The sequence below is a fragment of the Leuresthes tenuis genome, unplaced genomic scaffold (assembly GCF_036924035.1).
Source record: "Leuresthes tenuis unplaced genomic scaffold, fLeuTen1.0.hap1 SCAF_9, whole genome shotgun sequence".
NCBI lineage: Eukaryota > Metazoa > Chordata > Actinopteri > Atheriniformes > Atherinopsidae > Leuresthes > Leuresthes tenuis.
Genome location: NW_027325363.1, coordinates 7,235,024 through 7,256,672, shown reverse-complemented (window position 1 = coordinate 7,256,672; position 21,649 = coordinate 7,235,024). Strand labels below are relative to the sequence as shown.

The 21,649-nt window shown below is 40.1% G+C and overlaps 1 protein-coding gene across 1 annotated transcript in view; it reads left to right on the top strand.

Moving 5' to 3' along the window:
* The window catches only part of gbe1b (glucan (1,4-alpha-), branching enzyme 1b), a 79,866-nt gene that overhangs the window by 42,649 nt on the left and 15,568 nt on the right, over positions 1-21,649 (top strand). The window contains exons 11-14 of the mRNA XM_072392095.1: positions 243-353; positions 425-596; positions 13,218-13,402; positions 17,006-17,136. Coding sequence (XP_072248196.1) covers positions 243-353; positions 425-596; positions 13,218-13,402; positions 17,006-17,136 — 599 coding nt within the window. The remainder of the gene's footprint in view (positions 1-242; positions 354-424; positions 597-13,217; positions 13,403-17,005; positions 17,137-21,649) is intronic.

Here is a 21,649-nt window from a genome sequence, read left to right as displayed (position 1 = left end):
GTAGTGCCGTTATTAAAAACTCCATTACCACCATTCAAAGGTAGACATAACTCACTGTACGGATATAGAGATGTCAAAACAGAGATTGATCTTAGAAAGAAGAAGAACCCAGAGAAAACTCTAAAAAGGTTGAAAAACTGCCAGAACTGAGATGCTGAGCTGGAAGCATCAGTCAGAACCTGATCTTTCAGCTATACATCTATCATACCCTTTTTCAATAACCCCTCTCTGTCACCCCGTAGATCCTGAAGGAGTTCAAGGATGAGGACTGGAACATAGGCGATATTGTCTTCACGTTGATCAACAGACGATATGGAGAGAAGTGCATTGCCTATGCAGAGAGTCACGATCAGGTATGCTCGTCTACACTGTCTAACTTTACGGTGCAAATGGGAAGAATTTTCTCTCTCTTCATACCTTTAAGGCTCTGGTCGGTGATAAGAGCCTGTCCTTCTGGCTGATGGACAAAGAGATGTACACCAACATGAGCTCCCTGATTCCCATGTCGCACGTTATCGACCGTGGGATCCAGCTGCATAAGATGATCCGCCTCCTCACGCACGCTCTTGGTGGAGAAGGCTATCTAAACTTCATGGGTGAGTCACAGGAAATGCAGAGAATCTAGCTAACAAACTGTGTTTCATGCTGGAATAGAAACATATTTAAAGCCATCATCGTTACATGTTGTATTAGCCAGTTTATTGAAGCATGGCTGGAGAAACCAGAATGTTTCTTTAAACATAATCTCCGTCTGAGCATCGCACGGGAACTTGCTGGGAGACAAACACCAGAAGCCATTAATGTTACTGGACCTAACGTGACATGGCAAGAGTAAGACTTTGACATTAGTTTAGCAGAAATGGACCAAACATTTTTATGTGAAGAACTTCTATTCCTGATGATCTAAGACAGGGCTGCAGTGACTAACTGAGGCTTTAGCTGCAATCAGGGATGATAACGATAAGGTCTGAAATTTAAGTTTCAATCCCTGAAAAATAACATAAAATGGACGAACACACCGCTGTAGTGTATTTCCTGTTAGTCGTGATACCACACACTAAAGTAAATGATTTAGTACGTATTTTTCGGGCTAAAAAGCGCAATATCAATGATTAACTGCTAACTGGTCTATTTTCATACATAAAGCGCACCGGGTTATAAGGAGCATTAAATGAAACTCAGATAAGTCGAATTTTATTCAACTCACTTGTTGTACTGTGTTGAGTTTGAAATCCGCTTCGTAAGCATGTCTCTGAACAGGAGCCGTTTTTGGGGCAGTGGGTGTAGAAAATGAATGAATGAATGCACGCGCCTTAATGTTGGAGCACAGCTCGTATTACTCCGCGAGGCTCGTGACTTCGGTGGCCGTAATGCTCACTCAATTAAGAAGCGCAGCTTCGTAGGTTACCAAGGCCGTGCTGAAACATTTTGACAGATTTTTGAGCGCCGTGTACCACATAAAATCGGTTCTAGGTCAGAAAGCACAACCAGAATTGGGGACTGAAAAAGTCCAGTTGGGGTCCTTGGGCCCCCTTACTCTACTCGCCTACCAGTAAGTCGCTTTGGCTAAAAGCATCGGCCAAATGCATCAACATGAACAACTACCTTGTAATGCATTACTATCAACTGCCATTAAAACAAAATACTTACAATTCAAGACAATAGACGCACAACCCATTCCATTTCTTATAGTTTATTGGCTACTGGCCGTCCCAAAATTCAGTCCAATTATAATCCAATTCCCTCATTTCAATTATATTCTAATTATGTTACAAATTAGTCCAGTTCTTTATAATTGTATTCATATTATGCCACTTCATACAAAAGGGTAAAGGAGGTTAATGACATTGTAATAACTGCAAATACATGCATGGTTTATTATGGTGTTGTTTTTTTTTTTCACGATGCCACGGCAGTGACTAAATAATCAATCAACAGTGATCTATGACATCATCTCGTTTAGTAAGGGCATGTTGTTTTAAAATCATAAGACTCGTCTGTTGTTCAGGTGACATTAAAATGCTGAAGATGCGATCGAGGTCACGATGTTGCCCCGCCGTGTTGTTTGTTTTACGAGAATCCCATCAGATGCTTGTCATATACTTTATTCCACCTGAATTTGAACTTCTCCCCGCAGGCAGACGAGACCGTCCCTTAAGTGTTGAGTGAACAGAAAAACACATTCACTCTCTTGCCTGTTCGAGTCTTCCACAGGCAACAAGCAGAATCAAACTTTGGGATAAATATTTTATGGGCATATACTGTGAGATTATCCCTAAAGGAGGCATTTTTCTCCTTCTCTTATGTTTTCTTGTGTTACCTATGCTGTGATAGATTGTTGTACATACTAACATGTCACAATGTTTTGGTAACTTTGGGGAAAAAAGGATAAAACGGATTTTCCTTTTCAGTATCAAGCATACACATCACATTTGGAAAGTTTTAGCATCCCTTGGAATACCTCTAATTATTTTCCAGCAGGGTAAAGTGCATAGTTGTGTTTTGTTGTATTTCTTTCTTTAGTTATATCTGTTGAGCTGCCAAAGAGGAACCTCTTGAAGCGGGGTTGACTTCAGAACAGGACATAAACCAGATGGATTGCTTTTTTACCTCAAATTGAGCTTCTTCTCGATCACTGAGATGCTCCTTATATGCAACTCATCATCCGTAGTAGGGTATGACTTTATCAAACCCTGCTGGTAAAGGTGATAAAGTGATAATTAATGTCGTGCAGTTCGAAGTTGACCTTGGCTGAAAGGACTGCATTTCCTTGATGGTGCCTATTCTCTGACGTCGTGCAAACACAACTGATGTTCGTGATCCAAAGCATTTTAGCTCCTCCTCGTGTCTACGAGCTAAACATTTCTGCCTCCTTGAGTATCACTTAGCGTTAACCATGATGTTGTGTTACTTGAGTGAAAGGGACGAAACACAGCAAGAATCTCTGTTAAGTGGATAGACTTGGGGGGGGGGGGGGGGGGGGACGAAGCACAATCAAAACAGCTTTTCTCGATGGACCGTCATAACTGGGCAGCTTATAATGATTAGAATGTCAGAGAATTGACCCCATGTGGGCAGCTGAAGGACAGTTGATAGTAATTATATCTGATACTCTGGCTGAAAGGCTCTCGAGTTGCTTTGTCTCCCCCACGGTTTTCTGTGCCACATTAATTTCCACCCAATCATTGCAGCTTTGAAATGATAAAGAGCTGATTGGCTGAAAACAATGCTGTAAAAATGGACTTTGATTTCATCACGCTTTAAAAAAAAACAAACACCGTAGTGTTTGCTCACTTGGCATCTTCACTTCAACACATTTTTGCTATCTCCATAAGTGTATATGTTCAGGAGTAAAAGGAGAGTATTTACAGGTCTGTGCAAAAGTCTAGAGCAGGGATGTCCACATCCGGTCCTCGAGGGCCGCTGTCCAGCAGGTTTTAGATGTTTCCCTGCTTCAGCACACCTGATTCAGATCAGTGCATCATTAGCAGGCTTGTGCAGAACTTAGCATCTGTTTGAAGAAATCCATTTAATCTGAATCAGGTGTGTTGAAGCAGGGAAACATCTAAAACCTGCAGGACAGCGGCCCTCGAGGACCAGCTTTGAACATCCCTGGTCTTGAGCCACGCCTCATTTCTTAACACATTCACAGAAAAACGGTATAGATGCAGTGATTTCAGTCACAATAGTCATTGTTCTGATGCCGGCAGGAAAAATGATCATGACTGAACTGTCTGCCTTCACCTACTGCACACATCATCCGTCTGCTCTTCTCCAGCACACATCATCAAATTAAAGGGATTTGTGAGTTGGTACACCTAGAAATTTTGACCAATAAATTAGGTGTGTGAATATTTGATATTGTCGCTGCTGTGTTCTGTAGAACAAGGACGCGGGGCTAAGTTAAGATATGCCAAACCAGCCCTGTCTCATAGAATTACTTTTCAGTACAACACAAGTGTTTTCCCAGTTGCTTGTAGGTGAAGCTTTAATCAGGATAATGTTCAAAAGGCAATTATATCTTTTGAATGAAGAGTTGGTGTTGGGATTCCTGGGAGGCAGGAATGAAGTGCACTCAACGGTCGCAGCAGAGTCGAAGGTTTGCATCCAGGCTGGTGTCTTTGGCTGTGTTCAGCTCGCAAAAACAGTTTGATCCCGGTTAGTTAAAGTTCACAGTAATAGTTTTGGTCAGATAGATAGATAGATAGATAGATAGATAGATACTTTATTAAACCCGAGGGAAAAGTATTCAGCAGCTACATAGATGCACAAAGGCAGGTTAGTATCAACAGTAAACAAAAACAACATACGTAGCAACAACATACCGTAGGATTTAAGTGTATGAAATAAATAATAAATTATACAGTCTTATGGCCAGGGAAAAAAAAGAGTTTGTGAGTCTGTTTGTGGAGCAGCTCAGAGACAGCAGCCTGCTGCTGAACATGCTCCTCTGTCTCGTCAGAGTTTGGTGTTGTGTGTTGTCCAGGGTGGACAGAGTCTTCTCCAGGGTCCGTCTCTCTGCCTCTGACACAGAGAGTCCAGCTCTGTGCCCCCCACAGATCCAGTCCCTCCTTTTAATACTGCCCCCCCAACAAACCGCAGCATAAAAGAGAACACAACAGACTGGTAAAATATGAGCAGCAGTTTTTTACGGATGTACAGAGTATTGCATCTGTCTTTGAGTCGTGTTTCACCCTTAAATCTGCCCTCTTCCATAATGACCTTCCTTATTACGCTCCTGGTTTGTGTTATAAATCTCCAGATAAAAGTGGATGCTGTTTTCCACATTTTTAATTAGTGTTTTTGTTTTTTACTGTAATTCAGAGAATCTTCAAAGTGTTTGAGGACCTTGCAGGTTTTTCTTATAAATAACTTTGTGTTGCCTTTTCGCGCAGTTGACTTTTTCACTTTTATCAAAAGTTTTTATGCATAAGTTTGTCTGTTTCTTTTCTTTTGTTCGTGTTGATGTCAATTTCAGTTCTAAATAAAATCTTTCATGGTTTTACCGGAGCTGTTGTGAAAGGTTGCTCATTTGTTGCCAGTTCTGAGGAAGCAGACGAAGGACATCTTTTATCCTCAGTGAGGTGCCTAAAATAATGCTGAAAACTTACTGTAATAATGAATGAAAGTCCACAACCCAATATCTGGAGACTGAAAAAGTCACTAAATCTACAGAAGACACTCTGAGAACTTTCCTAAGAGGGGTCATTACATGAATGTTGGGGAAATACCCGAGAAAGAAAAGAAAGAAAATCAAGTAAATCTGAGATGACTTGCCGTGTCAATGGATCAATGATGGCAGAGTCATTTAGTCAGTGCTGAGCAAGAGCAAATTGTTTGAGCAAGCAAATCAATTTGAAGTGCCTAGCCTAGAAAAACCCATTTATTTACTCATGACCAATAACAAACAGCACAGAGCAAAAGGACAAAGGGAGCATCCGCATTTGAGGTGCTGAGAGACGGATACTGTAAAGGATGTTGGCGCGTCAATGACATTAAAGCACTCTGTGGCGTGGCAGTAATGAAACGCCTCAGTGGGTTTATCATTACATCAGCAGGGACAAAATGGAACTGCTCGCACTTCCTGACTTTCAGGGCTCAAAGAGACTTAAGATAACCTTGCAGATTTACAGTCTGAGTCTCTGAGCTAAAACTTCTCCCGGCACTTTGCATTCGTGGAGAGCTCCAAAGCAACAGCCACATGTTATATCGCAGCCTTGGACATTGAATTGAAAGTCGGTGCTTTCTTTACTTACATTTCAAGTGCATCATTCCAGTGAGAGTTAACTGTGCTTTCAGGCTTGTGGTTTTGGATTACTATGCCAGTCCCACCTCAGCTGTTGGACCAGTAACTCTTGTTTAATGTGCAAAGTGCGGGGGGTAGTTTGAGTTAACATTAAATCGGTAACAAGAAATCAATCTTGCAAGTACAAATAATCACTGCATCATGTCTGCTGCTGTTTTTTCACACTGCATTTGAAACAGTCTGTGACTCCCGCCCTCCCACCCCCTCCGGTTCCCACATTGATCTTCCTTTGGCAGAATCCCTCCAATGGAAAACACATTGATCCTTGGCTCCTTCTTGTGCTGCTAATTACTGAGGGGACTGTGTCACTGTCAGGACCTTATCTGATGCAGGGCTGTGCAGACGAGTAATGGGACGCACCAGCTGAGAAGCTGTCTGACATAACCTTGTGTAAACACCGCGGCCCCTCCCATTAATCATAAAATAATTGGAGCCACCACAAATCTAGTAATCAGTGTTACCTGGCAAGATTTGACATTTATCTTTTGTTCTATGATTATATGAAACCCTATATAACATCTGCTGGTTACTTTTTTCCATATTTGAATGTTTTTGAAGTGTCTACGTCCATGGTTACTGTTCTGTGGGGTTGTAACTATTATTATATGCTAACTGAAGTGTGCTAATACACCCACAATGGTAATGGAAGAAGGCTGACAGTGCAGAGAAATGATGATTCACCATCCTATCGTATATATCTGATTTTTGCCTTTATTGTGTTGAGCTGACTCAAGTATGACTTGGTTTTTAAGGGCTTTTCTTTCCCTAAAGGTACAACTGTTCTCTCGCACTCAGAGGTTTACCTTTGTTGTTAAGGCCATGGCTTCCGTCAGTGAACTAATATTGTTGTTTGTGTCTTAGATCGAAGCAACAGTATGAATAAAGAAAAATCTCTCTATTAAACCTGAGCAGTCGAGTCATAGAAGTTTGAAACAAACCCTCTGGTTACTGGTGGCCACAATTCTGCTGGTATTCCTGCTGAGGTAATGTGTGACCTGTCGTACTGTGGTAGGTTCTGTCCTTATATTCTATTTACACCTGAATTCCAAAAGGCAGGTTGGACAATCTGGTTCACCAGCTGACTCTTTTTGTTGGATTTAAAAGCTGTCAGTAGCTGTAATAAAACTGAGAAATGATCATTTAATGATTATAAACAATCCTTACATAAAACACTAAAACTTCCAGAGAGCAATGGCTGTGATATCTGATGATAGCTTTTGTTTATGTGCACGTCAGGGTGCGAATCCATCATAGTTTATTCATGAACAGAATGTCCTATTTGGTTTATTTTAGCTGTGAGGAGGCAGAGTAAGGTGATTATCATGGTGATTAATGTAGGCATATGGGAGAAACTGTGCGGTGTTGTTGGAGAGAAGAGGGGAAGGATTACCTAATGGAGTTGTGTTGAATGTATCTCTTTAAAGCTAAAATCAAAAGAGGAGCCAAAGGCTTCCACGAGTTGTAGAATCAATTTCTAAATGAAACCAATCGTCTCCGTGAGACTTTAGAAAGCACAACATTGGAACACTGAGTCGGCAGAAGAAGCCAGTGCTCTTGTTCCGTTAATGAAGTGTGGCTTCTTCTTCACCTGCTGTCTTTCTCAGCTTTGGTATCTTGCACAGAGATTAGCAGGCAGGTCATGTTTTCTTTCTCTAACCTTTGTGCTTTTGTGCGTGCTTGTGAATATCTGTGCGCTGGCACGTGAATGTGCCTCCATATGGCGCACACTCTGTTAGAAAGAAATGGACACAGCGTGGACTGCTACTAACTCATGAATCGAGAAATCCCCATTTAAAAAAAAAACAACAAAAAAAACCACTGAAGTAACTTTGTGATCTTGTAGTATTTGTGGAGGTCAGGTGTAGAACATGCTAAGATATTTCAAACGCAGTATGGAGAAACTGAGTCTTTAAATGCTGTGATTTTTACCTCTCGTTAAATGGACACAATATGAATGAAAGAAGAAAATATATCCATTATTTCTTTTTGGTTCTTGTGCATTAAGAGTTCACACCAACTGATTTCAAACAAACCAAGAGCTGTAAGCATCAAGTATGTTTCTTTCTGGATTTTTTTTAAGTGACTGACTGCGATTCACTCTGTTTACCAGAGCTAAGTTCAGACAATAAGTTTGCTTCATTTGCCATTGGTGATTGTGAAAGACAGACAGAAATGTGCTATCCTGTACTACAGTACGAAGCAGGAAGTTTCTGCCACGATCATCAGATGAGTAGAACTGTTTCTTTGAGCTTTAGCTGAGATGTGCTCCATAATCACTGCGGCTGCCTTGTAGGAACACAATCCTGTGAGAATATGTTCCGGTTGCTTTGTGAATTGTTGTCCTGTACAAGTCATAACTGAAGGATGACGTCTTTGACCTGAGAAAAGTGCTATCGGGCTATCATCCACAGAGAAACATCCCCACAAACGGCACATTCCATGTCAATACATCTCCGGTTGTAGAGGCATTGTGATTCGGTTCAAAAATGTCAATAATGTGGTGGTATCACAAGAGTTGCCCAAGCCAAGCATAGCAATCCATTTAATAGATGTTAAATAAACTTCAGCGGATAGATTAAATGGCATTTCTGCCCTCCTAGAAAGTGTGGCTGAAAAGAAAATCCCTTCGAAATGAATTGCAAAGGTGCAGGGATGCCAGTATCTCTGTTTTTATTGAGAACCTTCAATTATACATGAGCTTTAACCCATTTTGCAAGTATGAACTCAGAAAATTACAAACTCAACACAGCAGTTTAGGGAAACTTTGGAGAAGGCAGTTTGAGTATGAGAGCATGTGCAGCCTTTATGCTGGCAGCACACGGTTGAACGCCTGTAATGCACCTGTGACTTGCTGCTCCATGGATGTGTTGTCAGTGCTATGTGAAGTACTACAGCCTTTTTGATGATTTTTTTTTTTTTGCAGTTTGAACTGTACATTGAGTCCCACTGTGTGGATCCATTTTTCTCTTATTCTTCAGCAGGGAAATGTGCAATGCCTCGGTGGCAGCTCTCACTCCTACACAGGCTGTAATGCAACTCGGTGCAACACAGAGCCCGTTTCTCTTGGGTTTGCTGAAAGTCATTCTGGGAAATGTAGAAGCTCAAAGGTACAGTAGATGTTTACCAGCCTGTCTGAGAGTTGATGAGCAAAAATAATTAGATATGTATTGAACATCACACACCAACGCTCGGGATCTGAATGTGTATTTTTATTTATTTAGTTTTTTTCTGGGGAGCTCCTTGAAGTCATGGTGGAGCTCATTCTTTAGGTGCTGCTTAGCCTCGAGCGTGGACTTTCATGGCACTCCTTTCTGCCTCGCTTTCTGTTGTGGTATATGTAAAAGCTGGCTCAATCCATAGAATACTCTGACTGGCTACATACTCTGAAACATGTTTCGTTTCCCTCTTCATTGCCTTTTCAACGTTGTACAACTCCAAATCAGAAAAAGTCGGGTGCAGTTTGAGAAAAGAAGACTCTTTCATTTACTTTGACTTTTATTTCACTGCAGACGTTATGAACCCCAAGTACTCGTCTGCTTCATTTTAATGATAAATGTACAATCATTTTTGCATTTGAGGCCTGCGAAACCTTCTAAAAAAGTTACAGCTTTTCTCATATCTCAGTTACGCCAGTTTCTCTCACAACACTTTAAAGACCGAAACAAAGCTTTTCAGGTGTTGTTTTGTCTTTCTTCCTGTAAACGCATCTTAAAATATGCAACGGTACATTGTTGTCATTCTCACATTTCTTGTTTAATAATTTTAAACTTTGAAAATGGGCAGGAACCACAGGCTGGCCAGGCTTCTTGCTTTGTAATGTGTAATGTCTTTGTGAAGTGTGTAGAACACAATTTTTGCATTGTCTCGTTTAGCAATCAATGCACCTCTGTTGAAAAGATGTCATTTTGAAAGTGCCACGTTAATATCAGTGGCGGTTTCTGCTTTAACGCTGCCATGACAGAAGTGTGAATGAGCTTTTCCACGGGCACTGATGCACCCTATACGCCCACAGAGCCGGGCTCTTTGACTTGTTGCAGTCTGGATGGTCCTTACACAGCACACATGCCCACGGTGTCGTGCACCAGCCCAGACGCCTCACAGCCCAGAGAAGTTGGCACTTCTGGACAAGCCTAACTCGAAGCCTCCTTTTTGCACACATAAGTTTTAAGCCGCAGTTGTATTGTAGTGTTTGATCAAGCTTTCCCACAGTAATCCCATAACCATGTGGTTATATTCGCTTTTGATGAATCTGTGTTCTCGATGCAGTGCTGTCTGCACCGAGAACACAGATCAGTTTGTAACAATATCTGAGATCTCAGATGTCCTGCTTAAGCTTGCACCCTCGTCCTTTAAGCACTTTCTCCAGATTCCTTGAATGTCTAAATGACACTATGCAGGGGGAGAAATATACAAATCCCTTCCAATTTGTCTGGGAAGAAAATTGCTTTTCAACAGTTCATTGATTTTTCTTTTTTTTTTTTCTCTCACACATTTGTTGACAAATTGGAGATTCTTTGCTTCTTAAAGACTTTCTAAGGCTGAGGATGGTGCACCGCAGACTTAAAGCAGAAATCCTTAGTAATGGTGTTGATGGCTTATTCTGCTTGTGATACGGTTTAACACTTAATAACGCATGTAAGCATGTTAACAAGGTGGACAGATAGATTTATAGTGGAGGGGTTCTTATTGAAATGGGGCTCTTATTGTTCCGATTGACGAGATATTCGAAGGTAAATCAGCCAGGTGAGGGGTGTGTATATCACATATTGTTCATCCATAGTAAGTTTTAACTGCCTGATGTACAGTGGACAACAAAGAACCTGTTGCAACACTGACCTTTAACACTTGCAGCATACAAACAGAACTAAAAATGGCTCAAACTGAATCTTCCAGACGTAGCTAAGATCAGTCCCAGTCGTTCAGTTGAATGCACGTCAGTAACTCTTTTCCATGTATTTTAACAGCCTGTTGGTGTGGTTGTTGAGCAGAGTGGGAGGATGATTTGTAAAGACTCCTGTAATGGATTTCTTTCTTCTCTGAGGCGCTGAAGACGCCAGTTCTTTGGAGAGACTGACATTTTGGACGGGTCACTCGTGGCAGCAGAGCACTAAAGAGAACTTTGTGCTCCTTTTTCAATGAGCACTTTGTGCCTGACGTGTGTTTCCACCTCTGGCCAAAGCTGTAACGCAGCTCACAGTAGCTGCAGTAGCTGTAACAGTAACAGAGAATTTGATGGGTTGTCTTTTTCAGGTGGAAGAAGAAGGAAGAGGAGAAAAATACTCTGATGACTCTAAGATAACTCAAGCCTTGGTTTCTTTATTTTTTTCTCTCTCCCCTTTTTAAATTCTGCTTTTGAAATAGAATTTTTGATATGTTTGGAAGGGAAAAAAAGGTGCCGAATTCTCTGAGAAGAACTCCTCTGTAACTGTGTAGTGAAACAATCCCGCTTTGGCCTTTATGTTGCAGCCAGTGGCCCAGGAGCACTTCACTGATGGAGAAAAGAATGGATTAAATTGAATACAGTCAAGGCAGCGAGCATCACACCTTCTGTAGAAAGTAAAGCCTTTAATGAATTTCTACTTAGCTTTTTGCACAGAGAGAAGTTGACTTCAGGTTGGCTAAACCTTTGCATGCTAGCAAAGTGTTAGAGCATATTACTGTATGCACAGCTTGTCACTTTTCTTCCTTTGTGATGGGTAACCATCATATGAAAAAAGAAAAGTCCGTGGTGCCTCGAGGGAAAAGCTGAAACAAAACATCTTACAATAAAAATTGATTTTGGTGATCCTTTGACCTTCAGTAGAGTGCTGCAACAGGGCCAAGCATTTGATGACCATCATAAATCAAGCATGGACCTCATTACTGTTATTATTCTCTACATTAGCTTGTTTACTTATTGATTTTTCCGACCTCTTGACCTATAATGTCGCACCGTCATTCCAGGCAGCCTGCAAATTTCAAATGAGCATATCTTGTGGCCTTACCTTCTCCCCAATGATTTGGTCAAAACACTAATCATTCAACTCGGCATTGAATTGAATCGTGGACTCGGAAGGATGAAGTATTTCTTTATAAATGCTTTTTAATAAGTCACACAAAGGATTTGTTTGCATCTTTTGTAATGACTCAAATGTGAATAAGGAAGTAATTGGACTTCGAACTCAACGTCGTGTGACCTAATGCAGTTTTCCAGTGACTTGTTGGCACAGGAAGCTCAGAAACACAGTATGGTGCAGACCATGGAGTTCAGGGAAGAAAGGCTGCTGGTGCTGAGGTGTAATTGTCTTCTTCACATTTCACGTTAAGTTGCGTGGGAGGCCTGTTATTCATACAGATGTCACAAGATGAGGATCTCTCCCTTCATTCTTTCCCCTCCTCTTCACGTCTTTTTCTCCTGTATGTTTTCGCTGTCCTACTTTGGAGGCGAGTGCTGCAGTGGGCTTGTTCTGCTGGCAGTCCATCTCTTATTGTTTGCCACTTCTTTAACACCTACATAATGGATTTCATTAGAATCTGCTGTCAGTCCCCGTCAGTTCCACTTCATTCTGTCAGTCTTACTTTTTCATTTATTTATTTTTATTTATTTATTTATTTACTTTTGCTTCCATCTTCCTCCGTCTGTTGTCTTCTTTTCTCTACCGGGAATTCAATTATCCCGGTGTTTGTTTTGATTTTGTCATGGCATAAGATGACAGATTCATTATCTCATCTCCTGGCATGACAAGATGCCAACATCAGGACTGTTTCCTACATTTCTACTGTATACGTTCAGCATTATGAAATAACAATAAGAGGGAAACTGATTTCCCTCTTGACTAACAGTTTAAGGGAAAATGACAAAACTGGTGGTTATGAAGTAGTAAGCATGAAGAAAATGTTTTCATGTACAGCTCTGCTCACGTTCAACTTAAAACTGTTATTCTCTGCATTAACTCCTCATTTCTGACACCGACTTGACGGTTGCTCAGTTTTCAAGACATATATGCAAGTTGTGACGATATATAAATTGCTCCAGTTCAATTAATTCATGATACAGTATTTTGAAATGTGCCGTATATTCACTGCCGAACCGCCTGGGATCTATGTGCACAACACTTTTCTTTGCTTACTTTTGCTTTATTAATGAAAGAATGAGATCTTAAGTAGCGGGAAGCTTGTCTCACTGCAGTTGGTAGAAAATGCTGCCAGAACATTGTGTCTATTTTAATATGCGAAATATTAACTTCTGCTGGGGTGGTGAAAAGTTCAGACTGCTGCTGACTGTTGTGTATTTGATGAGTCTTTTTTTGTCTCCTGAAAATTTCACAAAACCTCAGAGGAAAAAGAAGCTCACAAGGAGAATATGCTAATTCAAAGATGGTGTGCCTTTCCCTTCATTATGTGCGTTCTTTAATAACACTCTCTGTTGCAGGAAATGAGTTCGGCCATCCTGAGTGGCTGGATTTCCCCAGAGAGGGCAACAATCAGAGTTATCACTATGCCCGGCGGCAGTTTAACCTGTTGGATACGGATCACCTGCGCTACAGTCAGCTCTACGCCTTTGACCGGGATATGAACCGCACGGAGGACAAGTACGGCTGGCTGGCAGCCCTGCCTGTAAGGACAGCACACACACACACTTCATGCAGACACTCGATGATAAAATCACCTGGAAATATATCGTTTCTCTCTTTTTTTTTTTTTTTTTTTTTTAATCACCCACAGAATATTCGATCAATTCTTCCATCTATTCATTTTGTTTATAAATGATTTAGCTCATAAAAGATTATTTCTCCAAAGATAAACGTATACCCAGACCACCGTCTTTACACACCTGTACGGTTTTCCCGCAGAGAGATAAAAGCACTATAAATGGAGCTCATTTTGGAAGTGTCTTCTTTCACTGGCTGCTGTCAAGTCGAACAGTAATAGATTTCACTCTCTTCCTTGAGCTTCTGTCTTTGCCTACAATTCAGAGAATAAATGATGTTTTTCTCTTGAGGGGCTTTAAGGCAACGTAATGGGATAATGCAAATGGAGAGTGTGGCTAAATTGACAGGGATTAGAAGCCAGTGTGTGTAATTGATTGAAAAATACCATCCTCCGCATTCCTGGGAATCAGTCCTCAGATTAAAGCCACTTCACCTTGCTGTGTTACGTGCTGACCTGTAGACAGACTAATGCAGCAGAATAGGAGAAATATGACTGAGCACAACGAAAGACATGACTGGTTCACAGAGATCATTTCTGCTTGTTATTCTCTCAGTCAAACGTGTGCTCTGACTTAATAGAAGATCTCCTTCCTGTAGAAGTAGATGAGACAGCTCGTTGGAGGTAAGGCAGTGGAAAAGAAGAGGAAACGCCTGTCCCAGAGGATGCAACTGGCAGGAAAGGCGAATACATTCAGCGCCAGATGCTGACCTGACATACGCTGGTTTCTCTTGGCTGTCTTGAAATTATAACATCAGATGTTTTACAGTGTTTCAAATAATTCATTCAAGGTATTTAGTGGCAGCATTGCATCTGTAATTCCTCTTAAGTTCCAGTCGGGCAACGGGTCCGTACATCACAAGTATAATGTGTTAACACAAAGTCTTTTATACCACAGCCGAATTGAAGCTGTCGTGGTGATTTGTCAGACCACAGGAGAATCTTGTAAATGAAAGCAAGTTAAAGTTTACTTCAAAACAATGTAATAAATGCCAGCGCTTAGATTGTTTGTATTGACTAAAAGACATTAACTTCTTCAGCATAAATGGGCCGTGCAAAGGTTTTAGACACTTTACTGCAGATGTAATGTTTAAATTAACACCTTAATGGTCAGAGGAGAACCAGCACAGGCTGAGCCTTAAGTTTACAAGTGCAAACGGTCTCACAAGTACACGAGAAACAGTCCGGAAATAAAGAGCCTTAAGTGCCGAAGTTTTTGTGCATTATTCATTCACGAATTAATATCATTTTGTCTATTTTCTGTGAGAAAAAACAGCTGTAATGCCGTGGCAGAAAAGTAGGGACTCAAAAACTTAAGTCTGAAGTCTGTTTATACTTTTAATCTATTTTTATAAAGGATAAAGGAAATTATTTCTGGTGCATTCAATGACCAGCTTCATTGTGTTCTATGCCAGCAACACACATTTAAAAGAAAAAAAAACCCAACATTTTTTAAAAACCCGTTAGAGAGACATTTAGCTAGTGGTTTCCTTCTACGTAGCTCATTGCTAGGTTTGATGTTAGCTGTAATGTTATATCCTCATTTGTAAGTCACTTTGGATAAAAGCGTCTGCTAAATGCATAAACATAAATAAAGGTACAGACGCACAAAAAATACCTTTGTTTTGCCATAAATTAGGTTTGCAAAACAATATCAGAATTATTTGTTAAGACACTGTAAACATAATATATAAAACTATAGCAAAAGATAATATTCCAGTTCCAATGCCTTTTGTAACCGATCCGGTGTTCCGGTCGCTCTGCACAGAAGCCCCGAAGAGAGGAAAAAAAAAGAGATTCGACTCACTTATTCAGTGACTAACACAGTATCAGAGAAATACTTTGTAGGACATCACTCACAGATAATGCCAATAATGTTCAAAGATTCAGCTGTAATAACCAGATAAGTCTGAAGCCTCTGCAGAGCTTATCAGTGACATTGCAAAGGTAATTGCATTTTTTTAGATATGTTCTATAGCTCGGGTAGTTCAATATTTCACTGTGGTGGGTTTATCCAAGGGCGTTTTGGAGCTGAAATGAGAAGCATGAGATAGTCCATCAGCAGCTCTCCTTGTTGTCTTAAGTGAAATTAAGCTTAGTGGGCATAGAAGCATGCAGGGGCTTTGTTTAGAAGTGTGTTTTGTGGAAACATCAGAGATTGCAGCTTCAAAAAGCCAAATTGGAGTATAAAAGGGAGATGAAATGTCAATAAAATCCAGGATACACGATCAAAATGGCTGTGGCGCCCAGTGAAAGACCAGCATTATACCAGCAATTATAACGACCTCTAATGTACCTTGATATAATGGTAATGTCATTTAATTGTACATTTATTTGCATTAAGAACTTAGATTTACACCTCAGAAGTGAAGCAAGTCAGGCATTTATTCAGTCGCACAAAGAAACCTTATGTTGGAGGACAAGTTTGTGTGTTTGTCCTCTCTGAGCAGCTGGTCACAGTTCACCTTCATATGCATTTTTTAATGTTGGCAGTGGTGAAACCAAAACTTGTCCTTTTTTTTGTTTTTTTTCTTTAAACTGCACTAAGTGAAGAAAAATAGAAGATCACAGCTTGCGAAAATATTGGATTTCAACGATGGTTTTGTAAAATGTGTTCTGCCTTAGAGTGCTGACTTCATAAATAGGGATTTACCCTGTTCTCCTTGCCTGGCGAAGTTTCACTCAAACTGTTTCAGGTCAGTGTGGAGCTGCAGGCAGCGACAGAAACTCTGCAGACTCTGAGACGTAATATCAGACTGAAGAAGTTTCTTTGATATAGGGCGACCATATGTTTGTGTCTCGCGGGGCATTTCTCCTGCTGCTCACTTGAAACAGATTAGATTATCTTTGGCTTTTCCAAACAAACTTCATGAAATTCTGCATAAAATCTGTTGGTTTATTTCTTTTACATTTATTTAATCTGAGTAAAATGGACAAATACTGAATAGACTCATGTGAACACAATTTGATAGATGCAGGTTAAAATTGTTTTCCAGTACTGAAGCAGTAACTGCAAGCCAGAGGATGTTGGCATTACTTCGGATGTCTCTGAGAAATAGACTGACTCCAGACTTTCAGCTCATTTCTTAACCTCCATCCTCTCTGCCTGTCCAGTTGCAGGGGTGCTTATCATCTCCTTCACTGTGAATATGCTGCCCTAAAATTGGCTTGGGGAGCAAGGCACTAAAAATAGGGGGTTGGGTGACATTGATAATCTCTACTAATGACACGTTAGCAGTAGCTCGCTCCACAGGAGAGTGGCGCCTTTATCATGTGCAGCTGTCCAAAGCTGACAGCGTCAGTCTTGCACCACCATGGGCTGCTGCTTTCTGCTGATGAGTGCCACCTGAAATTTGATGTAGGAACACTTCTCAGACTGTTTGGAAATGTGAAGTCCACTGATATAATGTGCCCCATTATAACTGTCTAAATCCAGCATGAGGAAGGTAATGACAATTCATGAAGAAATACTTTATTAGCTTTTCTTTTCCTCCTCTTTTTCCCCTACAGGCATTCATCAGCGCTAAGCATGAAGGGGACAAGGTCATTGTGTTTGACAGGGCAAACGTGCTCTTTATCTTCAACTTCCACACTAGCACGAGCTTCCAGGACTACAGGGTGGGTGTAGAAGCTCCAGGAAGGTATCCTTTTAACTCTCATATGTCATGTTACTGCTCCTTTTTTTTTTTCTTTTTCCCCATCGGCTTTTCTCTGACACACTACATTGCACACCCGCCTTGCCTCTCAGAGTAATGATGTCCCTGTTACTTACTTCTTTTGTACAATAACATGACTAATCTTTTGTGCATGTGGGAAAAAAAATCACGACTGCAATTTTAGCCAAGTGAGTAAATGCTAAAATGGAAAGCTGTGAAATCCACAATCCACAATGCATAGACAGACAGCTCTGTGGGGAAAGTGAGACACAGCACTATGTGTCAAATACTACAAGGCTCATTATCTACTACTACAACTCATTATCTTTGGTTAACCTGTGAATTTTCATTGAGCATTACCAATAAGTTTAATATCCACCTAGCAAACCCAACAAGAACACATTCCTCTTAAATCATCTGATTGTAGCAAAGGATATGGCTGGTTGTCATCTGCACTTAACTGTCAACGAGCTCCAGGAATAGGCCGCATCAACCGAACACTAAAACAGATCATGGATATAAACCTTCTTTTTAAAAAGCTAACTTTCAGCCATTGTTGAAAGTGTGAAAAGTGATTTCTTCATCCGTTTTCTGGGGTTCACATCAAGCACTCCTTTAAGCTTCGCTACAGATTGTTGGTCCTGACTTGTCTCTTAATTAAACTGCCACCAATACATTTTAAGGGAGGCCACGAGACATTTTGGATACTAAAGGTTACCCCAGAGAAGACTCTGGGCTGAGAAGTGGATCAGAGATTTAAGCACCACGTGAGACGTGTTAAAAGTAAATGAGACTTGTAAGGACTCACAGTTTTAATGGCAGTGTTTTCTCCGAGGCTGGTACTTTTGTGTTGTAATTTTAGCAGTAATTGTTGAGGGAGATATGAGTTGGTTGTTTATTGTAATGTTGTTATGCTGTTAGAGAGAAATAATATCAGAGCCCACTGATTCAGAAACACTCTCTTTAGCAACATCGGCTGTCAGGAATTTAATGAGTCCCACAGTTGTGATTACAGCAGGCTTAATGATCAGGAATGTGGAAGGGGAAAGGAAGCTGACAGATCTGTATTTATCATAGCGGAGATCGCTCCCTTATGAGCCCCACAGTAGCTCACGCCATCAGTTTCCCGGGTGGACGTGGAGCTGTGTTGCTTCCTCGGTTGTGGTTTAAAGGATGTCGTGGTGAGGCAGGATGCAAGGTGTTCCTCTGGATGCCGAAGTTTCAAATCACTACACAAGATCTGTTCAGTGCTGGACTGGAATCATTTGATTGGTTGATAATGTTTTTTTTATCCTTTTTTTTGCATCTGTCCTTTTGTTTAATTAAGAAGGGTAAGTGGTTGCCTTTGGCTGACTAATGAAATTATACACTTATCAAAATTCAATTGAATATCATAAATGTAAACCGTACATAATTTTACCAAAAATCTAAATGACTTCAAGCAAAATGACTTGATTACTGATACTTTTGCCTGATTATTGCGTTGCAGTTGATTAATGATTGTGTAGATGTTTTAGTTATAATGTCACTGAATGCATAGCATGATTATTACATTATAAACGTAGACAGAACGTTTGTATTCTTTTAGTAACATGTCATTAAGTGTGAAAAGGAAGAACAATTATCAAGTTTATCTGATGATTAAAAATCTAAATGAAGTAAGCCAGTATTTTTTGATATCCCGTCCTAATTGCGAGCTTGTTTGTTGTGCAGTAATTGTATGTTTTACCTCGCGTGTTTAGCTCTACGTTAAAGGGGTGAATCTTGGGCAAAGCGCTAATAGCCTTGCTGCGCCGTGTCTGTAACATCGTTTTTGAGGGTTTATTTTCATTTAGATAGAACCACATCTTTTCCTCCGGGTTTTTCTTTTGATGTTTAAGGAGAGGCCTCACACACACTGGGTGGGTTGAGAGGAAATGCAAATAAATGCAAAGGCAAAGCTCTGGCTGTCATTATACAGAGAAGCAGTAAACACATAAAGGCAAAGTGCAGTGTGTGTGTGTGTGAGAGAGAGAGAGAGTGAGGAAGGTAAATGCGAAGCGCGCGTGAGGAGATGCAGATCCTCCGATGGGAATGTGTGCACAGGATCCAATTAGGGGAGAAGACAGATGAAAGTGCCACTCAGAGGCAGAGGAGGTAAACAAGACAAGCTCAAAGAGTCCAAAAGTGCTTTTTCATTACACTCGGCTGTCATATACTTAAACTTTCTTCTACCTGTGTGAGGGTCAGGATGTCACTTTGGAGCTCTGTACCAGAGCTGTATCTAGAAATACTGTAATGGGTAGATGCAGCTGACCATGCTGCGCACCACTGAAAATTGATCCAATATGGGCTGCTATTTCCTCTGGCAATGTGGCAAATACCGTATTATATCAGAGTGTGTCCCTCTCAGTCTCATGATGGATAACTCCCTGCTGTTTAGATAGATCTACAGGTGTTTTCTTACCCTTTTGTCCCTTTCATTGTTGGTTTGTTATTTAATTTAAAAATGCATGCAGCGTTCCCTAGTGGAAAACCCTCTGAAAAACAAGTTGTCAGTGTAGCAGTGAAAGAAAGTGAATTAACTCTTATGGATGCATTCCAACAATGTAACCGGTTGCACTTTTAGTCTCTGGGAATTAATTTAAAACTGAAATTCTGCAATCTTGAATTAAATTAATAAGAGCTGCTGTATAGTCACCCCTCAGGACAAACTCTAAGTGACTGTTTAGCCTGTTTTGTATTTTAGTCAAGTTTTTCTTTCTTCTCATTGGTCTCTTTTAAATATATATATATATATGTGTGTGGGGGGGGGGGGGTGTCCACCCTCTCCATAAGGAGCAGAACAAAAAGCAAAGAAAAGAATCTCACCAAAACACATCAGCCATTAAAATGCAGTCAGCGTCAGTGAGTCACTTTTATTATTTTCTCTCTGACTCAGGGTGGACACAGTCTTCAGGCAGTGGTCTTTATCAGGCTGGTTAGAGTATTTGAAATCCCAGCTGGATCCCATCGTGAAAGCTGTGCCTGTCGGGGCAGATTGGCCTTTGATTTACGCTGCGCCAATAGACAGCTGTGATTGTGTCAGGTTATCATTCTTTTTCTGTCTGAGAACAATTCAACTATACGTCTGGCATTGCTAACTTAATTGAGTTTAGATCAGAATAAGCACAGCTATGCATAGAAAATAACGTATTGTCATTTTAGCTACAATGGTTCAGATAACGTGTAAAAGGACAATATGCAAGAGTTTTCTTACTTACTTTTGTTTTCTTACTATACTTACTTTTCTTTTTTTTTATTAAATACCATTTTTTTTGCAGGATGCAGCAAGTTGTATTAAGATGGGCTGCATTTCTTATCCCCACGTGGTTTCTGTAAAGTTCTGTAAGCTACCAGATCTCATCCATAAGACCTACCATCTATAAAACATGCCATCCCTAAGCCCTACTATCCATAAGACCTACCATGCATAACACATCTGCGATGGCAGATTGCATCATGTTGAAATGTTTCTGACAAATAGAAGAGCTGCTTTATTCCAAGCATTCAAATAGAATTATATTAATCATAATTATTATATAAATAAATATATACATATTATAATTATATTGATTATATTATTTCTTTTTAGCATTGGCCATCATTTATTTTTATAATAATAAAATTGTACACTGTAAAGTAATTCTTTAAATTAAGTAACATTATTAAAAGCCTGATTGGAAAAGAAACCACGGACACCGAGAAGATCAAACATTGTGTAACAAGGCAGTAATTTTGCCAAATTAATGTAGTTAGAATTGTAGAAGATTTCCCGTTTTGCATCTAACCCCATCTGTTAAACAACAGCTATGTAGATATGCCACTAAATCCCTATACAGCCCCATTTCACAAGAAAACGTGTAAAAGCTGCATTTGTCCACATATCCAAAACAAAACTGAGATTGTTTTAGATGGTCTTACAATGCTAGATGCTTTGTATAGTGTTAGGTTGGTGCGATGTTAAGCTGTAACCACCTATTTGGTAATGGTGAAGCCTATCCATGTATTTATTTTTATATAACTCTAACTATGTGTTTCTTTTTCATTCCCACACAACTTTGACTGAGTGCAAAGTAGAAAAGTGAAAATTACTTGGTTAGATGGGCTCAACCGTCCACCTTTTCCCTTAAAACGGTTTTGAACATGTCAAAATTGTGCAGTGTCACATTTGTGAAGGTTTCCCGTAATGCAGAACTTAAAAATGGACAATCTTCCAAGGAAATTGTAGGCATGGAACATTTTTTTTTCTTTTTAAGCGTTCATGGCAGTTTCATGTAATGCAAAACATAGACAGTCTATAATTTTCAAATATAGAAAAATGCTGTGATATTACTTCTTTTTTTTTTTAGCTTTTATCGTAAGCTGCTGTGTTTTGCGCTGTTTACTAATGAGTTTTATATGTATTATCATGTGAGATTACATTGATCATACTTGTTTCATGAATAAAAGTCTGATTTTAACATTTCGGTCAAACCCA